The 27011-nt window shown below is 45.3% G+C and overlaps 1 protein-coding gene and 2 pseudogenes across 2 annotated transcripts in view; 2 read left to right on the forward strand and 1 right to left on the reverse strand.

The window, feature by feature from the left end:
• Positions 1 to 27011, forward strand: part of RSU1 (Ras suppressor protein 1) — a 223794-nt gene that overhangs the window by 13589 nt on the left and 183194 nt on the right. For both annotated transcript variants that reach the window (XM_016150644.2, XM_016150643.2), the window contains exons 3-4: positions 6799 to 6849; positions 21840 to 21960. In XM_016150644.2, the coding sequence (XP_016006130.1) occupies positions 6799 to 6849; positions 21840 to 21960 (172 nt within the window). The remainder of the gene's footprint in view (positions 1 to 6798; positions 6850 to 21839; positions 21961 to 27011) is intronic.
• LOC118608799 lies at positions 955 to 1053 on the forward strand (annotated as a pseudogene).
• Positions 17457 to 17575, reverse strand: LOC118608970 (annotated as a pseudogene).

A 27011-nucleotide genomic window follows, 5' to 3' on the forward strand; every position in this document is an offset into this window, starting at 1 on the left:
GTCAGAAGCTGCGTCTTTAAGAAAGTCTGAATCTATATCGTACTGTCAAGGGTGAAATAACTTCAGCCATGCACCACAGGCAGACATTTTAATCATGCATCATGGCCAGGTGTTGACAGCCAGCCTGCTTGCACATCCCTGTGGAGTCTGTGAATCAGCGTCGTTTAGGCCTGTGGCTGGGTCTAGCCTACTGGGGAGCCAAAATGGAAAAGCCAGTTGGACCATCCTGCATTTTAAGTTAGAATTAATTGTTTTTATCTACAACTTAGGAAGGACAGGCATAACAGAGGTTGCTATTTGCACAGAGTTGCACAGAGTTTGGATGGTGACCCCTGGAGGTCGACAAAACAAGGCGGCCCTCTTTGAATATCCCAGGAGCTATGGTGGTTTTTACAACGTGGCAGTGTTTGACACCGCGAGAGCGTCAAGGAGGGCCGGCCATTTGCATTCTGATGATAGCGGTTTTCTTTCTGATTGCCTCCATTCAGAATGCAGTTCACGAGGTGACCCGGGGGTTGCAGTCCAGTTTTTGTGGCCAGTGTCACAGAGCCCTTCACCTGGAACCCCAGAGTGGCCAGTTCCAGCCCGCGACACGATTGCAGACACTTTCAAGTCTCGTGTCGCTTTGCGTGCTTTCAAGTCTCATTCCCCTTGTCATCTGGGCCGTGATTTTCTTCTTGGGATGTAAATGTCATGCTGTGAAGCTAGAACTTTCCACCCTCTCTCAAGTGCTGCCGAAGGAATAATTTGCCAAATTGAAAATTATGGAGACAATTTCCAGTGCACCACATCTTTATGATATGTTAGATTATTTTGAAAACAAGTCTATAATTTCATCTTATGTTACTGTGAATTTTATCATGCTTTTTTTTTTTTTTTTCTCATGCTACCTACTTTGTGTAGAAGAAGAAAGAAAAAACTCTGAACCTATTTTAAATAATAATGTCTGGTTCCATTGCTTTTCAGCCTTTTGGCTAAGATCTAGTGTGTTATCTGTTCTTATCAGTTTAATAATGTCTGTTTCCATGTGTTACTTAGAAATGATGATTCTTTTTTTTTTGAGAAGGGTTTATTTAGTTCTTTGATCTTTCTGAATTCATTTCATTAAGATACTGGCTGCCCCTTCCAGTCCTGTACCATCCCTGTTTTCCATCCATTTGTTCAGGTGTGGAAGCTGCGATTTCTCCCGTCATCCTCAGGTTCCATATGGCTTCCAGGTCCAGCCTCAGTGCCGGGCGTACCCTCTGCCCTGTAACATGTGTGGACGTGTCATTCATCCCACAGCAAGTAACATTTCCTCCTGAACTGCCATTCTCCTTGCCGATAGGCTTCTCTTGTGTCCATGCTCTTTTTATAACTCTCATTTTAGGATTTCGGTGCATGTTTTATGTTCCCGAAGTTGAGTGACTATATAATTTGTTATCCAAACGAGGATGGTTTTGAGAGAAGCAACAGGCGTAATCTAAGACTGTCCCAGGCTAACCGGGATGTATGGTTGACATTACTTCTCTGAGGATCTTCAAGGTAGAGACTTGGCACTCCGAGCATGCTCAGTAACTATCCAGTCAATGAGTTTGTGATTTTCTTGTGAAAATTTTGAACCAACCAGTTTCTCTTTGAGCATTTTCCCGCGGGCTCCCTTTTTGACAACAGAATAAATGATCACAAATCTTATATGAGTGCCAGCAACCTCAGTCCACCCCCTTTCCTCACAGACACCTCCTTCCCAATGGTTGTTTCCCACCGTTCGTTTGAGCCTAACACGGCGTTCACCCAAGTACCATTTCTAAAGGCTGGAGAGACTCATAGACAAAACACTAACGTTTAACCGTGTTTGTCAATATACTTCTTATCTAGTTGACTCTCGTAATATATTCTGCTTCGAAAACGCAGAGTTTTTGGACAAAGCATAGTTTAGTATTGCTCTGGGAATTGCAGTAACCATTCTCCCTGTTCTCCCGGTGCCCATTCTTGACACTATGGCTGGCAGGACCGTTGGAGCAGGTTATTAACCCAGCGGAAGGTCTCACAGTGAGCGATTCAGGGGTCAGTGGGTACAGCCCGCTTCCGTTTTCCCGGTATGTTTGACTAGAGCGGCTTTTGTGCTTTTAAATCTACTTGGTAGGCCTCTCCCTTCTGCTTCCACGGTGCAGTTCCGTACAAGACTCACCCTGAACGCACCATTGCCGAGTGGAAGGGAGCGGCGGGTGGTGTAAGCGCGTCTGCTGCCGCTCGGGCTCGGCCTGGACCAGGCTTTGTGATGGATTCCGTGGTTCTGGCTCTGTCCAGCCCAGCCGCCCTCCCCTAGACCCGGCCCACAGTCTTTTCTTGCCTTTTCCTTTTCTGCCTCTCACCTCTTTTCTCCCGCTCACCTGCTTTAGCATGTAGCCTGGTAATGATCGTGAGAAAGGAAAATATATCGTAGTGAGTGATCAGTTGAAGTAACAACTGAATTTCCTTTCTCTATTAAAAAAAAAAAAACTTTAAAATTTTATCACTTTCTTGTTAAATGCTTGTTGAAATGACACAATGAAATAATTAACAAGAACCAGCTTTCCCTAATTAAATCTTTCACTGAGTGTGATCTGAGAGAAGAACAATTTTTTTTCTTTTAATTAGTTATTTCTGGTATTTTAGGAAAAATTAAAGCAGGATGATATGGGATAATTAGTTTTCCTTTGTAATCGGAATTCATTGCTGTGGCGCTCAGGTGGAGTGGTCTCCTCGAGTGCGAGGCTGCTAGTTGTCTGCCGGTTTCCGTTTGCTCCATCTTTCATGTTAATAAAACCCTCCGTTTTAGCTGGCACGTGGTCACCTGCAATACAGACTGCGTTTTCCCTGCCTCCCTTGCAGCTAGGCATCACTACATTACAAAATTTTGATTAATTGCTTATTAGTGGAAGTGTCATGTACAACTTGGAAGTTTCCTAAAGGAGAGAGTCTTTTGTTTATTTATTTTTGCCCTTTCCCTCTTCCTGAAGGGAATACAGGCATGGTGGCTTAGCTCAGGCAGCCATTGTGGACCATGAGGTAGGAGCCGTGCTTTGAGGATATTTGAACAAGATACCAGGAACCTTTGGATTGCCCGTATTTACATGCGTGAGAAACTCCTGTTTTGTGTAACTCATGGTATTTGTGGTTTGCTTTCACATGAAGCTGTTTGTCTTAAGAGGAAGATCTGTGAATCCATTTCATCTTGTTTGGAATGAGGGCAGCTCTTTGAGATTTATTTTTTTTTAAATGACAGACCGTATACCTCAGAAGTAAAGGAATGCTTTATTTGGTAGACAAGAAACTCTTTAATAAGTACAAATGTATGAGATGTTTTGCAGTGTCTAAGATCTTAAATGTCCTATGGGAAGGCACCTTCATGACTCTTCCGGAAACCATAAAATGTTCATCTTCTGTTTTGCCTTTCCCTTCCCCCTTCCCTAGTTCAGTCTTAAAGCCCGTAAGTGGGACAGAAAAAGTGGGGTGTCCAGTGTTTGGGGGCCGTGGTGGCCTAGAGCAGGGTGTGGGAACCTGAGTGTGTTGAGGAGAGCACTGTGCAGGGTGGGGGGCTGGGCTCGGGAGGTCCAAGGCCCGGCAGGGCGAGGAGCGTGGAGACAGACGAGGAGGGTGAGTCGGAGCAGAGCGTGAAGGTGTCCAGGTGGGAGGGAGGGGCGGGGAGGGGATCGGTTCCTGCATTACTGCACTGGGTGGTTGAAAGGACTCGGAAGAATCCATAGAGCTGAGTCGTGTGTGGTTTAGCAAGAGCAGGAAAGCACAGGCGAGCCTCAGAGCCCCAAGACGGTCACTGGTGACTCCCCAGGGTGGTTTCTTAGCTGCTGCTCAGGACCTATTTCATCTCCATGAACCATCAAGACATGTGGAGGAATCAGAGTTCCAGGAGACACAGGCAGAAGTGTCCAGCAGTGTCTTTTATGCCTGACTGGCCGTGCACCTGTAGCCAGGTGTAAGCCATCAATTTGCACAACCCTAAATGTGTAAACATGCTGGCCCTGGGTGTCTTTGGGGGAGTTTGCAGCTTTAAAACAGAACATTACACCTCTTTAGCTAGCCTGTTCATCCTGATTTTAACCAAGACTCAGTTTCAGACTCCCAGTGTCCCTGTAGATAAAACATAAAGCTGTCCCAGCGTAGCTGTAGGATAACTCTGTGCAGTTATATATAGAAGCATTGATTAAACAAGGAGGCAGGTTAAAGGTAATGCAAGCCAGGCTTCTTGGAGTTAGAGAAGGAAACTGCAAATACCGACAGGGAGCAACTAAAACGAACCGTGTCATGCTGTGCTGCAGTTGGCTCTGGTGGCGTGAACTCGGTTTTCAGTGTAAATAGTGAAGTCAGTGTAGGTGTGTGCGTGTGTGCGTGTGCGTGCTCCAGCTCTGTCCACTGAGAGTGACTTAGAACATCGAGCCCCCCAGATAGCAGTGACTACATCTGCTGCCCGGGTTTTGGCTTAAAATACCATCTTCCACCAGAAGGAAGCAGAGCTCATTGCAGAAGTGGCCGATTCCAGGGCTGTGGCAGAAGCAGCACAAGATGCGCTTGAATATCTCGTGTCGGAAAGTAAGAAAGTGCTCACAGAGCCAGAGACGTGCCCGAGGGACTTAGCAGCCATCACGGATGAGCTCCCACTGGCCTAATGGGACAATTCGAACATCAACATAAAAAATAGTGACAGGTCATAACCCATTGACTAAGGTAGGAAACCACAAAGCCACACCAAGACAAGTCAGTCATGATTTCTTGGTAGCAACACTACTGACGTTTGGACCGATGGGTCTGCTGTGGGGCTGCCTTGTGCATTGCAGGGTGTTTCGCACCATCCCTGGCCCCTGCCTGCTAGACGCCACTGCTTTGGGCCAGTCCTACACAATTAAAATGGCATGTGAGCCACATATGAAAGTTTAGATGTTTTAGTGACCGTAGTTGTTAGGATCAAAAATGTCTCCAGGCACTTGCCCAATATCCCATGAGAGTCAAAGTTGCCCTAGTTGGGGGCCATGAACTACACGTGGAACAGGATATCGATATAGCCTCAAAGTCCTTCCTTCGCCTAAAAAGCACAGATTCCAAAGAGGAACAGAATAAATTGTGGAGAAGCCTGGCAGACATGAATGATCAAGGGAAGGTCATTAGTGATGGGACAATTGGAAATCTTGTGCTCCCTGACAGGATGGTTTGAGACGAACACAGCATTTCTTCCACATTCCTGTCAAAGATGCATAACCTAAATCTAAACAAGAATAAACACATGACATCCACATGGAGGACTTAATACAAAATAATGTGGCCTGTGAGCTTCAAAATTGCCAAGGTCATGAAAGTTAAGGAAAGAGAAATTCAGACTAAAGGTGCCTTAAAGAGACCTGGCAGCTACAGACAGTGTGGGTTCTAAATGAATCTTTTTTTCCTTAGAGGATTTCGACCTTTGGAGAACCTTGGATGAGGGCTGGGGCTTAGATGGTGATGACTGGATGGCTGTTTTGTGGTCAGGTAGCAGATGTCTTTGTGGCAATGTCCTAAAGCAGGGATCCCACCCCTGAGTCGCAGACGTGTACCAGTTTGTGGCCCATTAGGAACCGGACCGCGCAGCAGGTTAGTGTTGGGCAAGCAAGCGAGCAAATCTTCATCTGTATCTGCAGCCGCTCCCCAGCGCCAGCATCACCGCCTCAGCTCCGCCTCAGATCATCAGGCATCAGGTTCTCATAGGACCACTGATCCCTGGTGCCAAAAAGATTGGGGACCACTACCCTAAAGTTTGTGGGGCATCAGGCCATTATCTTAATCTCGAATGGTTCAGGGCGGGAAACCAAGGTCTGTGTACTGTGTTTTGAACTTTTCTATGGCTTTGCGATGGTTGAAAAAAGAAAAACAGTAGTAGTGGTCAGGAGTGATAACTCATCTTCTTATAAGCCTGCTGGGGTCCAACACTGAGACTCCCCCTGAGAAGACTTTCTGCTTTATTCCCGTAAGGAAAAAAACTCCACTGCATTTTTTTTTTTTTAGCCGCATCAGTGTAGACTCTGTGTGTGTGTGTGTGTGTGTGTGTGTGTGTGTGTGTGTGATGCTGATCATCCAGTGACGTTTTAGAACCAAAATAAAATGGAAGGCAGATCCCTGTTTTGTTGGTTTTTTTTTTTTTTGGTGGATCTATGTGTATATGTTTTTGTTTATAGTTGGAAAAACCATCTTTTAAGTAAATCTGTTCAGCAAATTAAACCTCCATGGTGAAGTTTGAAAACTGATGTGCAATCTGTAGGTACATTAAAACATCAACCAAATTTTTTTTTAAAGGAGAATTTTGTTTGTTTTTTGGATCATTGAAGTGTGTAAAAGAATTTCTGGGTTCACAGTGGGTGTGGATGAAGTAGAGTACTGGCCGGCCTTCTGCCACGTGATCTTTCCGTGGATGTTGTGACTTTTCCACGGGGGCGAGGGCTCAGTGCCTGTCCACACAGTCGGCCAGTTCTCAGACTGGCACAGTTTGTTGAGATGGGTCACTAAGGCCAGGCCAGCAGAAACCAGGTCTCCAAGCAAAGCTAACTGACCCTTTTAATGTCCGATCCTGTGACATTAATCTCATTAGGTCTAACTTGCTATGCTAATTGTACCACTCATTATATGACTTCTTTTAATTCGGGTTAACATTTATCGGAGTGTTAAATGAATCCTTGCTTCTCTGTGAGCGGTAACACTTCAACCTGTGAAAATAATTTAGCACTTCACCTCGTAGGAGTGTTGCTGTAATTTGGGTACATTAACTGACTGACATTTTTTTTTATTCTTTTACAGTCTCCTTATCCCACATCACGCAGCTGGTCCTCAGCCACAACAAGCTAACAAGTGAGTTGACGTTATCATTTATTTCACAGTTTCTGACTTTTAGGTAATGTGGTGATACTGCTGATTTTTGGGTTCCTGTGAAGACACTAATGACAACTGTTTATTTGGGGACACGTAAATTTATTTTGGTGACACTAAGATACATGAGCATGTGTCTTCCCGTATTTTGGACTTTGCTTTATTCTAAGGACTCTTTGCTATTGTGTGATTAAACCGAAGGGAAACAAATGGCCTTGCTTCTCTGCAAAGGTTCCATTCATGACTGGTAAATGCTACAGGGACCCGAATTGCTGCTGGGCCATTCATTAGTATTTCATGGAAAAAAAATTATCAAGAAATATTAGAGTAAGAGTTTTTGCTTTCATCTCAAAGGGGAAAATTTAACTGTTGATATATCTTCCTTCCCTGCTCAATGGGGAAGAAAAAAACCACAAAGTTGCATAACTTATATAAATTTACATGGCTATTTTTCAAATTCTTGAGTCAGGTTTCTAAGAAAAATTTTCTTGGGCATTGGTAGTATGACTGTGTGGTGTACATGCAGTAGATTTAATATCTGCTTTTATAAGATTATTTCGTATGAATAGCACGGACCATTTTGTTGTGAGAGCTGTGGCCTTAAAGGTTTTAATGACAGGGTCCTGCTCTCCTTTCTCTTTCCTAATTGACTGTCGCTTCTGTGCGCTTCCCATATTTCTTGCAGACTTGAATGGTTTTCTAATCACGTGGCAAGAATTTGTTCGGGAGCTTTCCGAATGCAATGAAATTGAGCACAATGTCATCTTGAGGGGTCTGTGTCGTGAATTTATGTGTGTATGTACATTATATACAGCTCGAAGCAATGTCACAGAGCTGTTGATAATCTAGACTTCAGAGTGGCAGAGCCCCTCGTGTAGCTGAGACAGGCAGATTAGTTCATTCTTAGCAAAAAGTGCATATTTGTAAGGCAAAGGCAGAGTGGCACATTTGTCATGTTTCGGTAGTGGGGGCCACAGAAGTTGAAAGTGAGGGCTACAGGTCACATGTGATCATTTTTGTAACAGGCGATATGCTGCCACTTTAATTGTTTTTGTAGCAAATGGTCTCGCTGTCCATTGAGACCGTAACCCCAGTCACAGGGGATTTGCTGTTTGTTTTGAAGGGTGGATGGCATGACCTCTAAATTCCCCGAGATGTTGCCAGCAGAAATTCCGGAAGCTCTCCATCACGAAGTTCATAAAAATGTTTAATTGCCAAGCTTACCGTTGTTAGATCCGCGTCACCATTAGAGCGAAACAGTTTACATTTAAACAAGAAAGCAAAATATGTTTTATTTCTATTACATCATTAATTGATCTGTTTTTTAAAAAATCTTCCAGATAGTTGTAATTTTTTTCTTCTTACGTATCCACAAAGAGAAATCTCAGGGATCGATGGATCAGTTTCTTTCTCCAGGCATATAATGTGAGATTAATTTAGGTATAATTTGGAGTTAAATTGTGTCTGCTGTTAAAGTGGTCGACGGAATGAATCCAAACTTCGTATATCCTCTTTCCTTTTTTTTTTTTTTTTTTTCTTTTTCCCGCATCCGAGACACTGTTGACCTAATCCGGTGAACTAATTAAACGTCTTGGTAAATTCTGTTTCAAGCCGTTGTGGGTAGTGTCGGTGACATCCGCGCCGTTTCGCTAAGGTCAAATTAGCATCTTTTACTATTTTTCTGGCATTTAAATGAATGACTTTGCTATGGTTTTTCAAGTGTTTATAGTAAATATGTCCATTTGATGGCAATATAAATATGCATTACATGTAAGTGGCTAAGAACACCCTGCTGTCACTTTTTATTGTAATCAGTGTCTTTCACTTTCTGTGGTTTTTAATAGGGACTCGCTGACAGTGCTGCATTAAAACCGCAGGGACTCAACAAAAACAAACGCCTCAGCCTTGCTTTTATCTTGCAAAATACTTGTGTTTTCCTCTCAGCTTGCCAGTTACACTGTTCTCTGACATTTCCACTCTTGGCCTTGCGGAATGAATACCTGGCTTTACTCAAACTGGGACCCCGATCTGGGGACACCATCTGACTCCACGCACTTGAGTCACCATCTGCAGGGCCACCGGAGCAGAATGGCACCCAGGTGACTTTCTTTCCCTGTTGGTAGTTTTGACATTGACAGGTCCTCTCAACGCAGTATGAAAGCAGCCACGGGGAACCTGAAAGTGGGCCGATGATCCATAAATTCCAAAAATTTGTGAGCAGAAACAAAGTTATCTAGGTTACAGTTCATAAAAAAATATTCCAGCACGGTCAAGCCGCTCGCCGTTAGACGTTCGTCATGGTTACAGTGACGCTGTTGAAGTTTAAACCTGGGGGTCGGGCGGTACGGATGGGTTTGGGGAATCGAAGTCAGTGGAAGACTGTTCTGCCCGCAGCCACTTCCCTAGATCTGCGGGTTTCCAGGACGCACGTAAGGAGGCCGGAGGCCCAGTAGCAGGTGGAGCTTCCCCTTCTGCCTCTAACTGCAACTGGGCAGGTTCGGTCTGGGAACCCAACCGAGGTTCTTTCTGGCCCAGTGGGTAACGCGGAGGTTCTGCCACTAGGCCAGCCCTTCGGAAACAGCGCTTGCCCCGCGGTACCGCGCACATCTGAGGGAGGGCGCCCTGTGCGTCTGCTTCTCTGGACCCGCCCTGCCGCGGCCGCAACTCCCACGCCAGGCCGCAACTCCCACGCCAGGCCGTCCTCCCCATGTGCCGCAGCCCCGCCCCCCGTGCCTGCCCCGCTCTGTTCCAGGTCCCCTGGCCCCTCCTAGTCTGCCGCGGCCTCGCCCCCGTCCTCCCCCAGAGGCACTTCTTAGTCCTGCCGCTGCTTCGCGGTTCTTCTCTCCCTAGGTAGATCTTAGGCGTTCTCGAAAGCGGGGACCACGACCTATTCTTTGATGCCCTGTTGCCGAGCACAGTGGCCTCCCAGCAGTTACATGGGGCAGTTGATGGAGGAAGCAGTCGATGGCTGGAGAGCCCGAGAGGAAGAACTGGCCTGAGGCGAAGTGGTCCGCGTAGGAGCCGGAAGGTCTCTCTCTTCGGGACTAACCAACCAGTGTAGGGACTTAAGTAGATGTGGCCACCACAGACTCTGGTCTCATGGGTTCGTTTGCACTGTGCTGGACTGTGGGAGCGCTAAGGAAACATCACCTAATGCCCGGGGAGTTGGTGTCTTATCATCTTTGTATTCATGGGGCCCTTTCAGAGCTGAGTGATGTGTGGGCCGGCACTCCCAGGTGCCCCTGAGAATTGCAGGTAGGGGAGGCTGGTGCCATGTCCAGCCACAGGTGCCGCTTCTACCCAGCGACCTCCTGGGCGCAGCTGAGCATCACTTCCCCGTTAAGCCTCTTTTTACCACTCTGAGTCTTATGGCTTCTGGGCCTGTTACTCTTTCACTTAAAATTAGTTTCATAGATTTAAGATCTCAAATTATTTATTAATTTCTTCATACAATTAACTGTATTTCATGTTTCTTGTCCAATGCTCTTTTGTATCCTACCCCTGCAGAAATGCTCAAAGTACGGTGAACATGAAACAGCCACTCAGTTAATACCGGTGGGTTAAAAGGCTGGTAGGTGACAAGTTGTGCCAAGTCCCGGCACGCTGAGATGCTTGCTCTGTGTTGGAGAGGAAGGGACTTAGCAGTTATCCCAAGGGCTGGCTTCCTGTCTCTGCCCCCTGCTGCGCCCGCTTTGCGACCACCTCCTCTCACGCACCACTGCTAACTGAGTCCTTTCCGGTCTGCTCTTTGATATAATCCTTGCTTCTTGCGCCGTTGGCAAGTGTTTTGTAAAGGTTTTTCTACTTTTGTTTTAAAAGCAGAATTTCTTTTTGAGACAGTCATTTTAAGACTTGTCCACTAGAGGTCACTGTTGAGACAGGTATTTATTTCCCTGGGTCTTGTGCCAAAAGATTAGAAACCAAATTTGTGTTATCAAATGAAATTTTTTGCAAGCTCTTTGTCTCTGTCCAACAGGGCATGTTGCTGTTGCCATTTACGTAGTTTAATTTTACAATAATTAAGGTAGATTATTCTATAAGGAGATAAGTTATTGTTTTGTTTGGCTCCTAAAATTATGCATTCACTTTCACACATCATTTTTTCGTGTTTATTATGGTTACTTTCTCAAATTAGAAACTTTTCTTCCAGTATCATTAAACTGGAAGAATTTTATTGCCTTTGTAGTATTTAGTATTAAGTAAACATAAGATTTTTTTTTTTCCACTTTGGGAGAAATTTTAAAATATGAATGTATGTATGTAATCAGATTCTAATTCAGAAATAACTGTAAAACTCAGGAGAGTATGCATTTTGCACATATTTGTACTGATTCTTCTACCAAATGTCATTGTATAGGGAAGAAAACTATGTATTGTGAAATGAATTACATTATGCATCAGTGATAAAACAGTCTCTGGGCATTTTTAATGTGAAGCTATTCTTAAATTTAAAAAATAATTTTATTCTTACAGCAGAACCCATACACAAGTTTTATGCTAGCACCTTGAATACGACAGTATTTTTCATTTTGCGACCCACATATTTTAAGATTAAGTACCCATCATTTCGTGCAAGAAATACAAAGGTTATGATATCTTTTTGTTTTGTGCAAACACTGAGCAGCCAACTATGTAAACCTTTTTAAGTGAGTCTCAGATTGTAATTGTTTAGTTTTTATACTTTGAACTTTTAGCTGCCACGTAAAACCTTTTCTTGAGGTATTAGCAGTTTTGCCTGCAGTTTCAGGCCTTACTGTGACCATATCTTGTCATTTAATGTATCAGAAATGGCTAGACATGCAGTAAACCTTAGTTTTATGGCAAAATGTGTGTGTGTGTGTGTGTGTGTGTGTTTTTAAACAGACTGTTTCCTATTGCTTATAGCTTATGTGTGAATTTCAAATTGTAGTGAACAAGAAATATTAGTTTTTTTTTTTTTTTTTTAAGTTCGGTAATTGCTTTATCAAAGGTAATTTTCTAAATACATAGGAGTTAAAGTGATGTTTTAAAGTTTTATTCAGATGTATGTATTGATAGGCTATCTGCCATAAGTGTTATTGTAAATGAGTTTAGCACCATGTTCCACAGAAAAATAATGCATTCTCCAAATATGCAGATCCCATTATAATGAGGGAAATTAAGCAGCTTTTAAAAAGCGTAATAAATTGAACCGCTTTCCTACAGACATGAAAGATTGTTGAGATGAATGAGAAAACTTAACTCTCCCAACTCATAAGAGTGACCTTCACTAGTCTTCCAGCCCCTTCCTGTTCTGAAGTCTCTAGTTATTTCCTTTTCCCTAGATTATTTGTCATGCCTTATGCAAAAGTTCTTGTGGATGGCTTGTATGAAATTAAACTATGAGAGGGAATATGCAAAATAAATTGTCCCTGTGTCATGAATTTATCTTGTGACAATGTCAAAACAACTTGCTGTTTGCATTTTAACAAAGTGTAAATGTATTTATAATACCGAGGCTTTGATCAATAGCTTATATTTTTAATTAGTGCACATTTATCAGTTTGCTGCCATGCCATCATTTGAAAGATTGGATTTGAAAAAAATATATACCTAGCATTTTTGAGTCTCATAGCTATGAATTAAATAATACCTATCGGATAGTACCAGTTGTTAGGCTACCATAAAAAAATTGCCTGCGGTTGGGAGTTTGTTGTTATTTTTGGTTTTAGTAAGCAAGCATGTGAGATAAAGAAGTCCTTTGGCCCCTAATCTGGAACCAGCATGATCCAGGGTCAGTGAGTGAAGTTGGAGAAACTGGTTCCTGATGGCATTGGGTGCTCAGATTAGAGACTGTGGTCTCCTGATCCCTTTCTTGCCAACCACTGTGGACCTTTCCTAGAGTCCCTTTTCTCAGAGTCCTGCTCTGTGCTAAGAGGAAGCCAGCTAAGTGTGGCCTATTAATTCCTCCACAGTGCATTTGTCAATGGGAGACTTCAGTGGTGAGAATTTCAGAATGGTGGTGGGCTGTGTCAGGAGGCAGGTCGAACTGCTTTCTTTCCAAATCATAACAGGCTCATTTGGGGGAGCCGATCTTGGAAAGGATTTCTTTTACTTTGTATTACTATTTATACTAGAACTCTCAAACAGAGCTGACTTCATAGCAAAAATTTATATCTAAATCATCCGTCGACTATCTCTCCTTGATAATGTGTGTGCAGACAAGTGTAGAGTGCAGAGGAGGACGGGAGAGGGTATTTTAAGAGGTGCAATATTTAAGTATATGCATCCTTTTAGAGCAGGGTTTTTTTGTTTGTTTTGCCTTTTATAACTCACTGACCTTTTTAAAAAATAGGGTGAAAGCTGTGTCCACGCTCTCTGTGAATGTGTGCATGACAGGTACAATTTCAACAAGTTTGTGGGTCCTGTTAAAAGTATCCATGAATCAGGGTTGCACGTAGCCCAGATTTAGAAGCCCTAGAATAGGGGGCGATGACATGAGCATGTTGGCCGCGTGGATGCACCAGTGCTGTTTCTTAGAGGAGAGAGTTCCTGGAACAAAACTTTTAAAAAAGGGTGTTTAATGCACCCCCCATGAGCTTCTAGAGTCTGAAGGACCACACGCCGCATAGATCATGACTTCAATGTGAAAGGAAGGGGTGAGAAGAGCTAGTGATACAGCCCACTCCGTATCTGATGGAAGCAAAGGGCTTACAGTGGTTAAACAAGGAGACTGGCTCGTGGGGGGGGGGGCTCTGTGGCCACGCCCCTGCCGCCTGTGCCGGTGACACATGTGTGTGGCTCACATGGCCCACGAGGCGCATCTAAGAGCTCATGGAGGAAGCAATGGCCCCGGATCTTTCCTTGTTAGAGTAGGAGAGCCAGGAGAATTCCTATAGCTCAAAGGAGTAGTTCTCGGTGGAGGGCGGTGAACAAAACTACTTTGTGGATTTTTCTAGCACTCTTCCCCCCCAACCCCCCACCCCCACCATCCCCAGTCTCTCGGAACTCTTGTAATCACTCCCCTCCTCAGCATCGAAACATAAGGCGAGGAAGGAAGCTAAGCAACCCAGCGTGGCCTCTTGCTGAAATTGTTCTTAATTATAAAAGAAGATGTGAACTATTGGCATTTTGTGTGTGTGTGTGTGTGCGCGTGCGTGTGTGCGCGCGCGCGCGTAAGAGAGAGAGAGAGAGAGAATTGTCAGCTGTCTCTGAATGTTAATAATTGAGAATCGAGTTGTGTGTAAAAGACTGTATTACAATGATATTTATTTAAGAGCCTAGACAACTCCTTTTATGACCCTGAACTTGCATTTCCCTTTGGTCGATTGGAGTTTTCCACATTGCCTTCTTCCTTCTCGATCTTTCCCATGTTTCAGAACTTCTTAGGCATTGTTTCTAAGGGAGCCTCTGGCTGTTTCTTCCCCTTCACTAGAAGTCGCTTCCTCCCCAGCCACTGGACGCCATTGCTTTTCCTCTTAGTGCTGCTTTTCCGACCCGGCCCCTGAATTAGAGCAGTTCATTGACGTTTCTCCTTGCTGGCAGTTCAGCGCCTCAGCCCCGGAGTGTAATTTCGGAGTGTTCGAGTGTAATTTCGGAATGTTCGTTCCTAAATGAACTCAGGGCTTGGGAGTCTTCCTGGGGTTTGCATGGACCATTCCCTAATTCTCTCTGGGAAGTTCATACAAGAGTCAGACATTAACTAATTTTTGCATCCTCAGAAGAGCAGAAAGCCAGCTTTTCAGGAGATTTGTTTGGCTCCGTGCTCACACTTTTTATATAGCTCAGGGACATATATTTTTGCATATTTGACTTTATGCTATAAAATCTGCCCACTGCTCACTTGTAACTTTTTACCCTAATTTTTGTATAATTGATTATTTTCATTGTTGCTAAAAGAATAGGACATTTTTTTTTTCTTTTCCAGGAAATTAAGCCAGGGATATTTTTGGTTAAAATTACATAAGCTACAGAATCTTAGACAGTCCCATGGTGGGATATAATAAGTTTGTACTTGTAGGTGTGGATGCTCAGTTCATACTTTGATTAACTGAAAGCATGATTATTGTTATTAACAAAGCTAATACTATTTGGAGGATGCTGACCCTTATTGGGTGGATAATTTAGATGTTTTACTGTCTTATTTTTACCTTGAGGACCATGCAGATCCTTTGAAATGAGAATTTTCTTTACTGTTTCATAAACTTTATATTTTTAAATAACTCATAACTACTGTAATTCACTGTTTTATTAGCTGCTTTAGGGGAAATCTCATAAAAATCTTCAATTAGTTACCATTGGTGTACTTTTTGAACTTCAAATTCTTAAGCGAAGATATAATTAGTTTATTATTTACCGTGTTTTTTTGGGGGGTCAGAAAACAGAAGTCATTAAGCACTGTAAGTATAATGAAACTTTTTTTCGTACATAAAATTCTGAAGAGCGTAATCATTTGTATGTGAGAGTGAAGAGAGTCGTCTTTACATGTAATCATTAAAATGACTTTCACGACCGTGATTCCTAATTGGCTGAAAGAATTGGCATCCATGTAATTAGTCTAGACATCACCTCTGTGGCGCGGTGACTTCCAGCTATTCTATCAAAGGATTAAAGAGACTGTCCTTTCACTCTGGCCAACAACGTCCCAAGTCGCATTTCACATAGCTTCTGTTAATTTGGTTGCTTTTCACCTTGCCTCATTCAGGACAAAGGCGGTCGTTAGCCAGGATCGTATTCATCAAATATTGGGGCAAAGCAGTGTTCGCTTTCATCATTTCCTCTTAAATGGCCTTTCTCCCCCCAGTTTATGTATAATATGTGTACTTAATAACCCAGCTAATTTTCATGTATCCTCATGGTTTCTTTGTAATGTTCCCAGTAGCTTCGTTGTAGCGACGTAACTTAGGAGTCTAAATGGCCGGCCTCGTTTTGATTTCTTCTCCCATCCCTCTCTTACTTTATCCTTCTCTGATAAAGAGAAGTGTATTCTTCAGTTTGGGGACGAAATGTTCTACGAGTTAAAGAAAAATTTTAAAGCACTTTAAATAATTTTTTTTTTAAAGCAGCAGAAGCATGTAAAAAATCTGGCCATTTTTATTTGTTATGTGGCAACAGAAAAAAGTCTCCCATTTTTAATAAATGTGTCAGATTCAGGTGCTGTTCGCTGTGTTTCGCTTTGCCTTATCTCTTGGTGTCTTTGGGCCTCGTCCGGCCCATGGGTCTGTGATGCGTCGCTGTCACTGGGAATGGGCACCAGATGGCAGTGTTTGACCCCCCGCAGCGTAGGGAGCAGCCCGCCGCTGGGCCGCGCACTCCTCCCCTGCTCGGTTCCCATTACGTTCCCCCTTCCTGCACTCTGGGTGGTTCGAAGTCCGTCCTCCGTTTCCTGTACAGGAGGCAGAGGCTGAACCATGCATTCGGTTTTTCAAAGAGGCGTGTGGGCAGGGTGCCCTGGTTTTCATGCTCCAGCCTCGCACCTCTCCTTCGCAGGCATCAGCAGAGCTAAAAACAGTCTGGGAGCTTCTGCAGAAATAGTTGGACAGAGCGTACTTCTCACTACTCAGAAGTTTGCTGGAGGTGGTGGATGGAGTTCACCTCCGGATTTCATGCCCGTGCGTGTGACGGAAGCCTGCATGTGTTCTGAGCAGCTTCTGGCTTTTCGGCGGCCGTGGGTGGTAACCTGGTGCCTGGTCTGTTACCGCCCTTCTGTAGCTGAGGAGGCCCCGGCTGCCGGTGCTGACCATATGGCTCTGGAGACCAGGCCTGCCCCTCCGGCCCTCCCGTGGGCTGCATGCCGGCGAGCTCCCGTCCTTATGTTTCGCGTGGTGCCTGCTGCTTCCCGAGCCTGTCACTCTTCACAGTTCCGTGTCTTTGCCTCAGGGGCCACAAGATGCTTTTGCTCCAAAAGCCCCGGGGTCCGCTGCACCCCGCTGGGCTGTCTGCTGTCGCCGCCACCCAGCGTTCTCCATTTAGGCCTCTGCGTTTCGAAGGCCGGTAGCACAGCAAGTGGCGTCTGTCCGTGTGGCCACAGTGGGGCATGTCGAAGTCGCTGCTGAGTGCCGTAATTCCATGGTCTCGGGGAGTCAGTGCTTTTTTCTTTCCCCTTGAATGGCGTCCATACTGATTCACCGTAAAGGTCTGTGTGGGGCAGCGGAAGTCCGCGGAACTGGCTTAAGTCCGGCCCCCGGGTTGGGTGCATGGGCCACCTAGAGGGTGCTTTCGTTCGTTGGCTTGTTTCACTTTTCATCCACCTCCAGGGTCAGTAGTAGCACATCAGGGTGACGGAGGAGTCTGAGTTTTGATGAGATTAATTACTATAATCCTATTCAGCCTTATTGTATGCACTAAAAGACGTGTGTATTGAATTAATGATTTTGATGTCACCAATGAGTTAAAAGTTTTCTGCACAAAAACATGGTCCCCAGACCAACAGCCTCAGTGTCCCCTGGGGACTTGTTGGAAATGCAGATTCTCAGGCCTCATCCCAAACCTACTGAATCAGAAACTCCGTAGTTCGCCCCAAACCCTGTGCCTCGTCAGTGTTTTAACAAGCCCTCCGATGGCTCTGATGGACACCGCTTTAATTAATTAATTAATTGATGGATTGCTTTAATTTTTTTTTTTTTAATATATACCTACAGGACCTGGTCTTCCTAGGTGGTCTCCCATCCAAGTACTAACGAGGCCCGGTCCTGCTTAGCTTCCGCGATCAGACGGGATCGGGCGTGTTCAGGGTGGCGTGGCCGTAGACTGATGTCCACTGCCTTAGAGCGGCGCTGTCCGGTGGAGCTTTCCGCATGAAGGCCGCGTCTCATACCCGTGCTGCCCGGTGCAGGAGCCGCTAGTCACGTGTAGCTATCAAGCTCTCGAAATGTGGCACCTGAATTATTAATGTTATTTAATTTAAACTAATCTAAATTTACTTATTCTTTTTTCTTTTTTGTCATATATATCATCACATTTTTTTTTTTAATCTGTCAGTGGACACTTAGGCTGTTCGGATAAATACCCAGAAGTGGATTTTCTGGATTGTATGGTTGTTCTCTTTTTAATACTTTGAGGACCTGCCATACTGTTTTTTGTGGTGGACCAGTTTACATTCCCAGTCCAGATTGAAACTTAAATCACCGCAGGTAACCAGTGGCCGCGTGTTGGACAGCGCCACCCCGGAGCGGACCCTGCTCCTTATTACTGTGTAGATAAACTCCTAAAAGGCTTTTGGAAAGAAGCTCTTGGTTATGGAATTAATTTTATATCCCAGAACAAAGTGTTACAACAGTAGTTATTAAGGTTCTTCTGTTGGGGGAGGCGACTAGCTGTCGCCAGTTAGTGGGGGAGCATGTGCTTGAGCGTGACATTGATCTTGTAAATACACTTGAGCTGTGCCGCGCCTGCTGGTTTCGTAACTGTAACTCATGGGACGGAGACCTGTCCTTCTGGAAGAAGTCGGTCTGTTAGGAGTGGAGCTGGGTGAGCGATTTCTTAGAGTTGAAGGTCTGGTCCTATCAAGGGCATCCAGGCAGGGCTTTCTGAGGCTTCCTGCCCACTGGAGCTTTGTAAAGAGAACTTACTGGAGCAGATTAGGTGGTTCCCCTTGGGGCCCCCCTACTTCTGAGCTCCGTAAGAACTTTGGGCTTCTCCTTGTGGAACCATCCAGAAACCAGGGGCTGATTGCTGAGCTGTATCAGCAAACGGCTCTCAGAAATGTGAAACTCTAAAATAGCATTTGGGTTCTTAGATTGCCAGAAGATGCTCTGGGACCAGTCTCTGAGCATAGTTTCTGGGGTGATATGACTACATCTTTGTCACCTTTTTCAAAACATAGTGGAAGCTCTGGCCTGAGAATATTCCCAGCAGTCACCCGATCCTGTGACCAGAGCAGAATGTGGCATCTAGGAGCCAGGAACACCTGAGAGTAGGTAGTTAGGGACCTTATTCCCAAAACTAGCAACTGAAGTCTCAAAATTAAAGCAGCCGTTGTTGCTAGATAGAAAATGATACTAAATTCTCTGTCATGAGCAAAGTTCTACATGACTGAGCTTTCTAATGAGGGCCCCGTTTGTTGCATTATTTAAATCCATATCATTGATTTTCATAATCCAGCTCTTCTTAGAATCACAGAATGTCAAAGCCAGGCAGAAGAGAATTTAGAAATGGTCATAATTCAGCTTCTCATTTTAGGCTGGAGGAAGCAGAGACCCAGAGAGGTTGTGAGTTGAAGTGAGGACACACAGGAGGTAAGGGCTGGTCAGGGGAGGCCACAGCCAGCTAAAGATGACCAGGCCAGGACTCCTGTGTCCCTATAGCACACTGTCTTCCGTTTCTTTTGTGTGCTGAGCTCCTCGTTGTCTGTAGGTTGTGTATGTACCACCGGGATCGTGGTCAGAATCTGGACAGACGAATGAAAAAAGAACATTTCAGATACATGATAAGAAATATCTTGATGCCCCTGTTATGTTTTAAAATACTTCTTCTTGCTAACGTGTCACATAGATACCTTGAAAAATTCTACCAGAGTATTCTGACATACTGCTGTCACCTTTTCATGATAGCTTTTCATATATTATCCCTGCCGTGTATGTATATGGTTTAGTTATTGCCCGTCTCATATTGTTAGTTATTGTTTATGGAATTAGTTTGCTTTCCAAGCACTAAACTTGTTTCCATTTATCGATTCTGCTGCCCCTTCTTTTGTAACTTTCATTAAAAAATTTGCCTCTCTTACTTTTTATCCCCAAAGTAGTGAGAATTCTGGGCTCCAGAAGTGTGGCGCTGTGTGCGTAATAAGCCCTCGCTAAATAGCGGTCGAAAGAGCGAATGTTACTCCATCCAGACAGGTCTGAATGTTAGTGTCTTTTGCTTTTTACTATAGCTAGGGGGAAAATTCCCTAGTTTAGAGAGAATATTAGCTGTGTAATTTTTTCCCTCTCTAGCTCGAATGCAGTCTTAAACACAACATTCACATGTGCACCGAAAGGCTCGGAGAGGTTCAGTAAATTGAATGTGGGGTTATTGTTTGTGTCCACAAAACAAAGCCCTAAATCACATTACGCATAATTTGTGGTTTTAAATTGGACTGATTTAGCAGCGAGAGTGAAATAATCTCTCATCCTGTCAAAAAGGCGATACCTTCAGACCAGCATTTAATTGCATTGGCAGAGTAAGTTTGGGAAGGCAGCAGTAATTCTGGCTGCATTATTCTTGGTTTGTGGTTAAATTGAGATCATCATTTTCTCCCGGTTGCAGTAACTTTCTTTATTGCTCCTCAAACTAATCAGATGACTGCAGGGAGAGAAACTTTCTGGTAGCTGGAGGGTGAACCAGGGAGAAAGGGTGGGTCTCTGAGCAGCACTGTTATCATCTGTGGCACTCACACACCCCGAGGTCCAGGTTGAGAACAGGTAAGTCAGCACCTGGTGACGCAGCAGGCACAGCCTGGTTTTCTTTATGATCATTACGATCATTTACACAAAGTGAATCCCATCCATTTACACAAGAGTGTGTTATTGACTACGCATCTGAAATGTGTTTTCTCAGCCGAGTCGTACAGGTAGGGCTCACATGCCTTCACACGGATGCGTAAGAGTGTGGCTTCTGGGAGTGAGTCCCAGCGGCCCCCGTTATCCCACTAAGATCTGCCCTTGCGTCTCCATCCCCACCCCTGGGCACTTCAGTTCAGTAACGAATCCATGCCTCGCTCGTTTTCCATCTGGATTACTGCTTTGTCCCAAGGACCTGAGTTTGGAACGATTGGTATTTTTCACAATCCCTTCCTCCAGTGAAAGCGTTTTCCTTCTTACCAGGCCTTCTTCCCTCTCAAAGAAATCAGGTCATCAGTACCTTAGACATTTTATAAAGCCAAAAACGATGACTCAGAGCTGCGATGAGCAGTGTGCCTGCCCTTGTTACTTACTCCCCTGGAGTTACACACTGGAGTTTTGGGACTGGCTCTCTCCTTAAATATTTAGCTATCTATTTGGAGTTTTACACACACCTTTGTAGTGTAAGCAGAGGTGCTCTCAGGTTTTCCCAGCTTTCTGGAGCTTCCCCTGGAGGAACTCGTTGGACAGTAAGTATATGTGCAGGTGTGAGACAAAGCACCCAAGGCCACGTCAGGGGCTTCAGTCACTTGGACAGTCTTGGTGTTGGCGTTTACATGGACCACGGACCGGCTCATAGCCAACAACAAATGCTTGTAGAAAGACTAAATCAGCAAATGAGATGGGTGAACTACAGTCTATAGAAAGCATTTCTGCTACTGATCGAGAGTGCTCTTGAGGTAAAGATGCCTTTGGCTTCCACATTCATATATGCGAGTAAGAAAGGAAGACTGTTTTATGACCCCAGTGGTTTATGTTAACCTTTGATCTGCTCACAAGTATTCATGTCATGCTCTTCTATAAAATACTTTTACGAAACAACAGTGCATTGATCTGCTGCTAATCTGATATAACTCACGCGAGTGTGTGCGCGTGCACGTGTGCACGTTGATCAAGGTGCAAAGGTTGGAGGTCAAAATCAGAAGCCAGGTAGATTGGCTATTGCATCCTTTAAGGCTGAACATACATTGCTGTGGTTCAGTGCTATGTAATTTAGAATAGCTCTTCAGATGCCAGACTATCGGAAGAGCCTGATGAACGTATCCCACAGGAGGGGATCCGCAGTTCACTGTCTTTCTGTTGGTGGACCTGGAAGGACACAAAGCAGAAGGAGACAGTTGCATGTATTAGGCATGATGTGACAATTATTGAGGTACGTATGCTTCACAGTATGCACTTACAGGCTGCTAATGGCACAGAAATTCTCTCTTGCCCTCTGAAAAAACATTTACCATTTCTACTCAGTGGCGAGTGACCACCTAAGAAAAACCTACAGAAAACAAGCGTCCGTGAGTCAGGTGGCCACGCAGGAGTTGCGTCTCTCCGTCATGGGAAGGAAGAAGCCGGTGTGTGTGGCGCTGGCTTCCCCGTGAGGAGCGAGGGCCCGTGTTCACACTCACGTCTCTGTTTCCGTAGCCGTACCACCTAACGTGGCGGAACTGAAGAATCTGGAAGTGCTCAACTTTTTTAACAACCAGATTGAGGAGCTGCCCACACAGATCAGCAGCCTTCAGAAGCTCAAGCACCTGAACCTGGGGTGAGTGTCTGGGAAAGGAGAGGGGAGGGAGTGGGGGCAGGGCCGGGGCGCCCCGATACCCCGGCAGACGAGAGGCTGGTTTCTAACTTATTTTATGGTTTAGTGTTTTTTTAAAATACATCCTTTCCATGGCCTGCATTAGTGCGTATCGATTTGAGAGATAATTGAGAAGCTAATTGTTGGCATGATAATGATTTTTTTTACTCTATTTTGTTTCCACTAAAACTTTATTTCAGTTATGCTGACGGAGAAGGGACCGATGTGGATAGCAGCAACTGTTCAGACCAGTTGTAATGTGGGGGATTTTTCTCTGTGTTAAGTAGGGATCGTCGACAAAGCGCCTCCTTTCTGTGAAGGGGAGGGTACATTTCTCAACACGGCTTCATTGGTTCTTACAATTCTTTTATATAGTTAAGAGGTTCTCATCCTAGGTCTGTCTTTATACAGAGGTGAAGAGAGGTGTTTTGATTCAGTTTAGGTCGCAGAAGCGGGTAGCAGTGGATAATGATACCTCATAGTCCAGTACTGCTTTGTAGTTTTCAAAGTCCTCACGCCAGAACTTGACCCTCTCAGCTATTACGAGGGCGGGCGGATGGGCAGGTGTCTCTGCTTTTGTTGCCTGGAGAGGTTAAGTGACTTGCCCCTGAGGTTAGTGGCTGAGCTTGGCAGAAAACCCTTCTGTTTGGAGTCTGTGCCCTCTCCATCCGGGCACCATAGACGCCACCCAGAACTTGGGCTCCTGAATTCCAGCTTCGTCTTTGTAGCCGTTGGATGAAATTGCCCACTCATGCTTCATCCATGTGCGAAGTAATATATTCATGAAATTACAGCCATCAAAAGCTCTAGTTAGTGATTTACATGGAGTGGTAATAGAAGCTGGCCAGGTATTTATCAATTTAATATGCAGCAGTCAGGGGGAAAAAATTTCATTCATGGAATGAGTTTTAGTCTAGTTCAGTCTCTCCACGGGGAGTTTGGTTAGACACTCTTGTTTTGACGTTCACTCTGCTGCAGAGAGAGCCTTTGTAACCTCCACAAGCGTTCTTTTTCCTAACGTCTGAGGGAAAGTATTGTGTAAAGGAGGGGAAATACCACTTTGGATCAGACGGCTTTTTTCCCCTACAAATATGGAGACTGTATGCACATCTGGCAAATCAGAAAAGATCTTATATTTATATATTTGTTTTGAAAATTATTAAGTCCTAACATTGAATTTGCATGTAAGAAAGAAGCGAAAACTAGATACATATACTGGATATGTAAAACCAGATCTATTCTTAGTGTTAGTTTCTTCATTTGGTAAATAAGTTGTTATTTACACATAAGGTTCTAGGAACAGTCCCGGGCATGTAGTGAGGAGTACGTGTTAGCTATCATTATCATCATCGTTTCATTAATTCATTCATTTTGTGACTGTGTCTGTCAGGAACCTCACCAGTTCTGGGGGTCATTGGTGACAGTCACTGTCCCTGGCCTTACTTATGGGGGCAGAGCGGGCTGTCATGAGCATGACACGGTACAGCCAGGCACACGTGTGGGAGGCTCTCGAAGGGCAGCGAGGCAGCGGGGGGAGAGGGGCCAGGGGCACGTCAGTCTCTAGGTCAGTGTCGGGGAGCGTCCCCACAGGGGTAGTATTCGTGCCGAGTCGCAGCGCACAGTGGGGGGTCTGTCAGACTCCAAGCGAAGGGAAGACATATCAGGTGCGAGGATGACGTGCGTAGAAGCTCAGAGCACCGCATGTTCTGGGAATGGCAAGTCGTTTGGTGTCGCTGGGTGTCGAGTGCAAGGTAGGAAGCCACGAGGTAAGAGGGGAGAAGGGAAGTGTGCCTGTCCGCTCCTCATTTGCCGAGTAGACTCTGAGCCCCCGCTGCGTGCCAGGCTGCCTTGTAGGTGGTGGCCATCTAGCCCTTATGGAGCAAACAGTCGGGTGAACAGACTGTAAACAAACAAATCATCTCCATAATGGCAGGGAGCGGACATGCTAAGGAAGCACCTCATGCGTGTGAGGGAGCTCTGATTTACCCCGCGACCTGCCCTGCCGACCGCTGAGGGGCCTGCACAGCGGAGGGCGGGTATGAGAGGAGGTCAGGTTTCCGTACGAACGGGCGTGTGGAGGAGAGGCCGGAGGCGGGAACCGCTGGACACCAGGAGCCCGGTAAAAATGCCGTGCATTAGCCTTCCTGGTGAGCTCGGGCAGTGACAGTGGAGGGACAGTATGTGAAAAATACGGAGAAGGTAAATCGGATGGGACAGCGATGGACACGATGGAGGGACGCCCAGATGTCTGCTGTGAGCGGCTGAGAGAGGAGCATCGGCGGACGCCGGTGTGGGAAGACCGTGAGCTCAGGGCTTGGCCGGCAGGTTCCAGGCGCTTGCGACGGAGTTGTACACTTTCCTTTTTTATTGAACACGTCTTGGTTGCCTCTTTGTTTCCTTGGGCTGTCTGTGGCTGTTGGCATGTTTTTGGCTCTCGGTGCTTTATTGATTATGTCAGGTTTTCTGTATTTAGTTATGTAGCTACATAGGTGGTGTTGTCAAAGTTTGAACAAAATTCTTTGTCCTCCGGGAAAGGAATTAAGATGGATTTCAAGAAAGGATACTTCTGTCCTCAGCGGCATGTAGAATCATACCTGCACAGTCCTGTTTAGAGCAAGTTATGGAGAACGCACTCCTCAGAATAAGCAGCCAGAATAAAAATGTACACACAGGAGACCCTACGGCAGAGCTGTTAGGCCACGTGTATGCGTAATCCGAGTGGCATGGTCGACCAGAAGTTGCTTTTAAAGTTTTAAATAGTATTTGGTGTTTATTCTGATGATCACAAGACCTGAGAGGATTTTTAAGTCATCCGAGTAAAGAGAAGTTGAATTATGTTCTTAATTCTCTTAAGTGTGGCTCATTTTAGAGAGTTATTCCCATCTCAACCCATTCCCCCAAAATGTAAAGCCACAATAAGTTTTGGTAATTATTTCAGGGATAATCTCACCGCGAGAGAACCTTGGCCAACTATCCTGGAATAATTTTCGACCTAGCAAGATGCTGGAGCTCATCTTGTGAACAGTTAGAAGTTTTCACTAAGCACAGTGCTGAGCGTTCATTGATTTTTTTTTTCTTGCTAAGTTTGTGTGCAGGTCATTGTGGAGGTGAGAACAAGTCTTGCCTTTAGCTAAGGGGTTTTGTTGAAGCAAGAGGAGCCCAGGAAGACTCCACGTGTCCCACAAGGAAGCCGTAGTGTAGGCCTTCCTGTAGCTTTTGAGGGAGAGAAGAAAAAAAGATGCGGAACAGCCTCCGACTCTCTGGTTTTGTAGGTTTCTCCATCATCTGCAGGCGTTTCTCCATTTTACGCATTTGGAAGACGTCCCATGCAAACAAAAGAACTTATGCCATTTGGCACGGTAGAGCCAGCATTATCTTTGAACACCTGGAGTGACTTGAGGGTGAGCTGGTGTGGTGCAAATAGAAAACCCACACTTTATAGTTGAGACATCCACAAAGGTCTGCTAAGGTGAGGAGCCTGTTTGGGGAGGAGTCAATTTCTCTCAAGAATACTGTAGTTATAGCAGTCATTTCTTGAGAACCTGCTTACGAGCCACAGATCATGTTAGGTGCTTCACGTGTTTTATCTATCATCCTCCTGGTGACTCTGCCAGGCAAGTTTAAAGTTCACTAGTCTTATTTTACAGTTGAGGGAATTGAGCCTCAGAAAGGCTAACTTCCCCAAGGTCACTCGGGTAGCCCGTGCTGGAGCTGACTTTGAACCTGGGCCTACCCGCTCGTCTACTGTCCCTGCCATAATCCCTCACGGACATGTGGCGTGTCCGCGCTCTTGGAGGTGGTCCTGAAGACACGTGTCCCACCCGCACAGGCGGAGGTAGGTGTTAGTGCCCACTGTGGGGGGAGCCAGCGCAAGCCCCCTGTCATCCTGCTGAGAGAGAGGCTGTCCGGTCACTGCGAGTGTCCTGGTGTCCAGAGGAACAGCCGGGAGTCCCCGCAGCTGCTCGCATTGTCACTGGGCCTGTTGTCCGCACTGCTTCCAGCCTTCCCAGGCATTCCCGGTCGGTTCCGTCCTGCCCACCAGGTTAGTCAGCGGGCCTGCGTCTGTCACCTGCTGCTGTCAGCTGCACGGGGCCTCTGCTGTGCTCCTAACAGGTCGCGGGCGTCGGTTACCGCTCAAGGAGAAGGAAGATGTGCAGTCGAGTAGATTCAGGCTCGCTCTGGGCTGGAGATGGGGTGGCAGCTCTCTCTTCAGTGAGGTGGCTCTCCTCTCAGAAGAAGTCTCATCATGGATTTCCTGCATTTCTGTTTCAAAGTGTGCTTTTGTATTTGGGGAGGAAAACTTTATTTGTGATTTTCAAGAACTAGTAACTCGGCAATATTTAAAGAAAGAAGCCCTGAGGGAAGGCGTCCTTCTGTGCCTCCCTTCACGGATCCTCGCGTTGGGCCTCCGCGAGGGCCTGGGTGCTCTCCTACTCTGTCACCCTCTTCATTTGAGTCAGAAGTCCTCGGTACTGGACCTCTCTTGGCCATTCTTCATCTCAGCACTGCAGAGATAATTATGAGCCCTCTCCTGCTTGTACGACTCAGTAGTTTTAGCGATTCAGATGAAATACTTGACGCGAACGTGCTTCACAGATTGTGAGTTCACAGACTGTATCAGTTATCATTACAGCAGATTGTCCTGGAGGTTACATCGTTGACCGTGCAGTTAACCTGGGACTTTTCCGCCCGTCTGGCAGTGAGATCACTTTGCTCTCGGCTTCCCCTCCTGCTGCCAGCTCTTTCTCGCGAGGCCTGGTTGGTGGGTGTGGACAGGACGCATCTCACAAGAGAAGGATCAATGTCTAGAATTGTTTGTTGTGTCACAGTCCCTCCCACCTTTCAATATTTGTCAGTCTGTATTAGATTTTAAAAATGTTTAAATCAGCTTCTAAGTATTCTCAGAGGCAACCGTGTTAAGAAAAATAAGGGTCTCGAAGAAAGTAACAAAAGGTCGTAATAGAAAAATAATTTCCCTTAGTTTTTATTGCAATATATATATTTTATTACAGGTA

This window comes from Rousettus aegyptiacus, unplaced genomic scaffold, assembly GCF_014176215.1.
Source record: "Rousettus aegyptiacus isolate mRouAeg1 unplaced genomic scaffold, mRouAeg1.p scaffold_m13_p_10, whole genome shotgun sequence".
Lineage (NCBI taxonomy): Eukaryota > Metazoa > Chordata > Mammalia > Chiroptera > Pteropodidae > Rousettus > Rousettus aegyptiacus.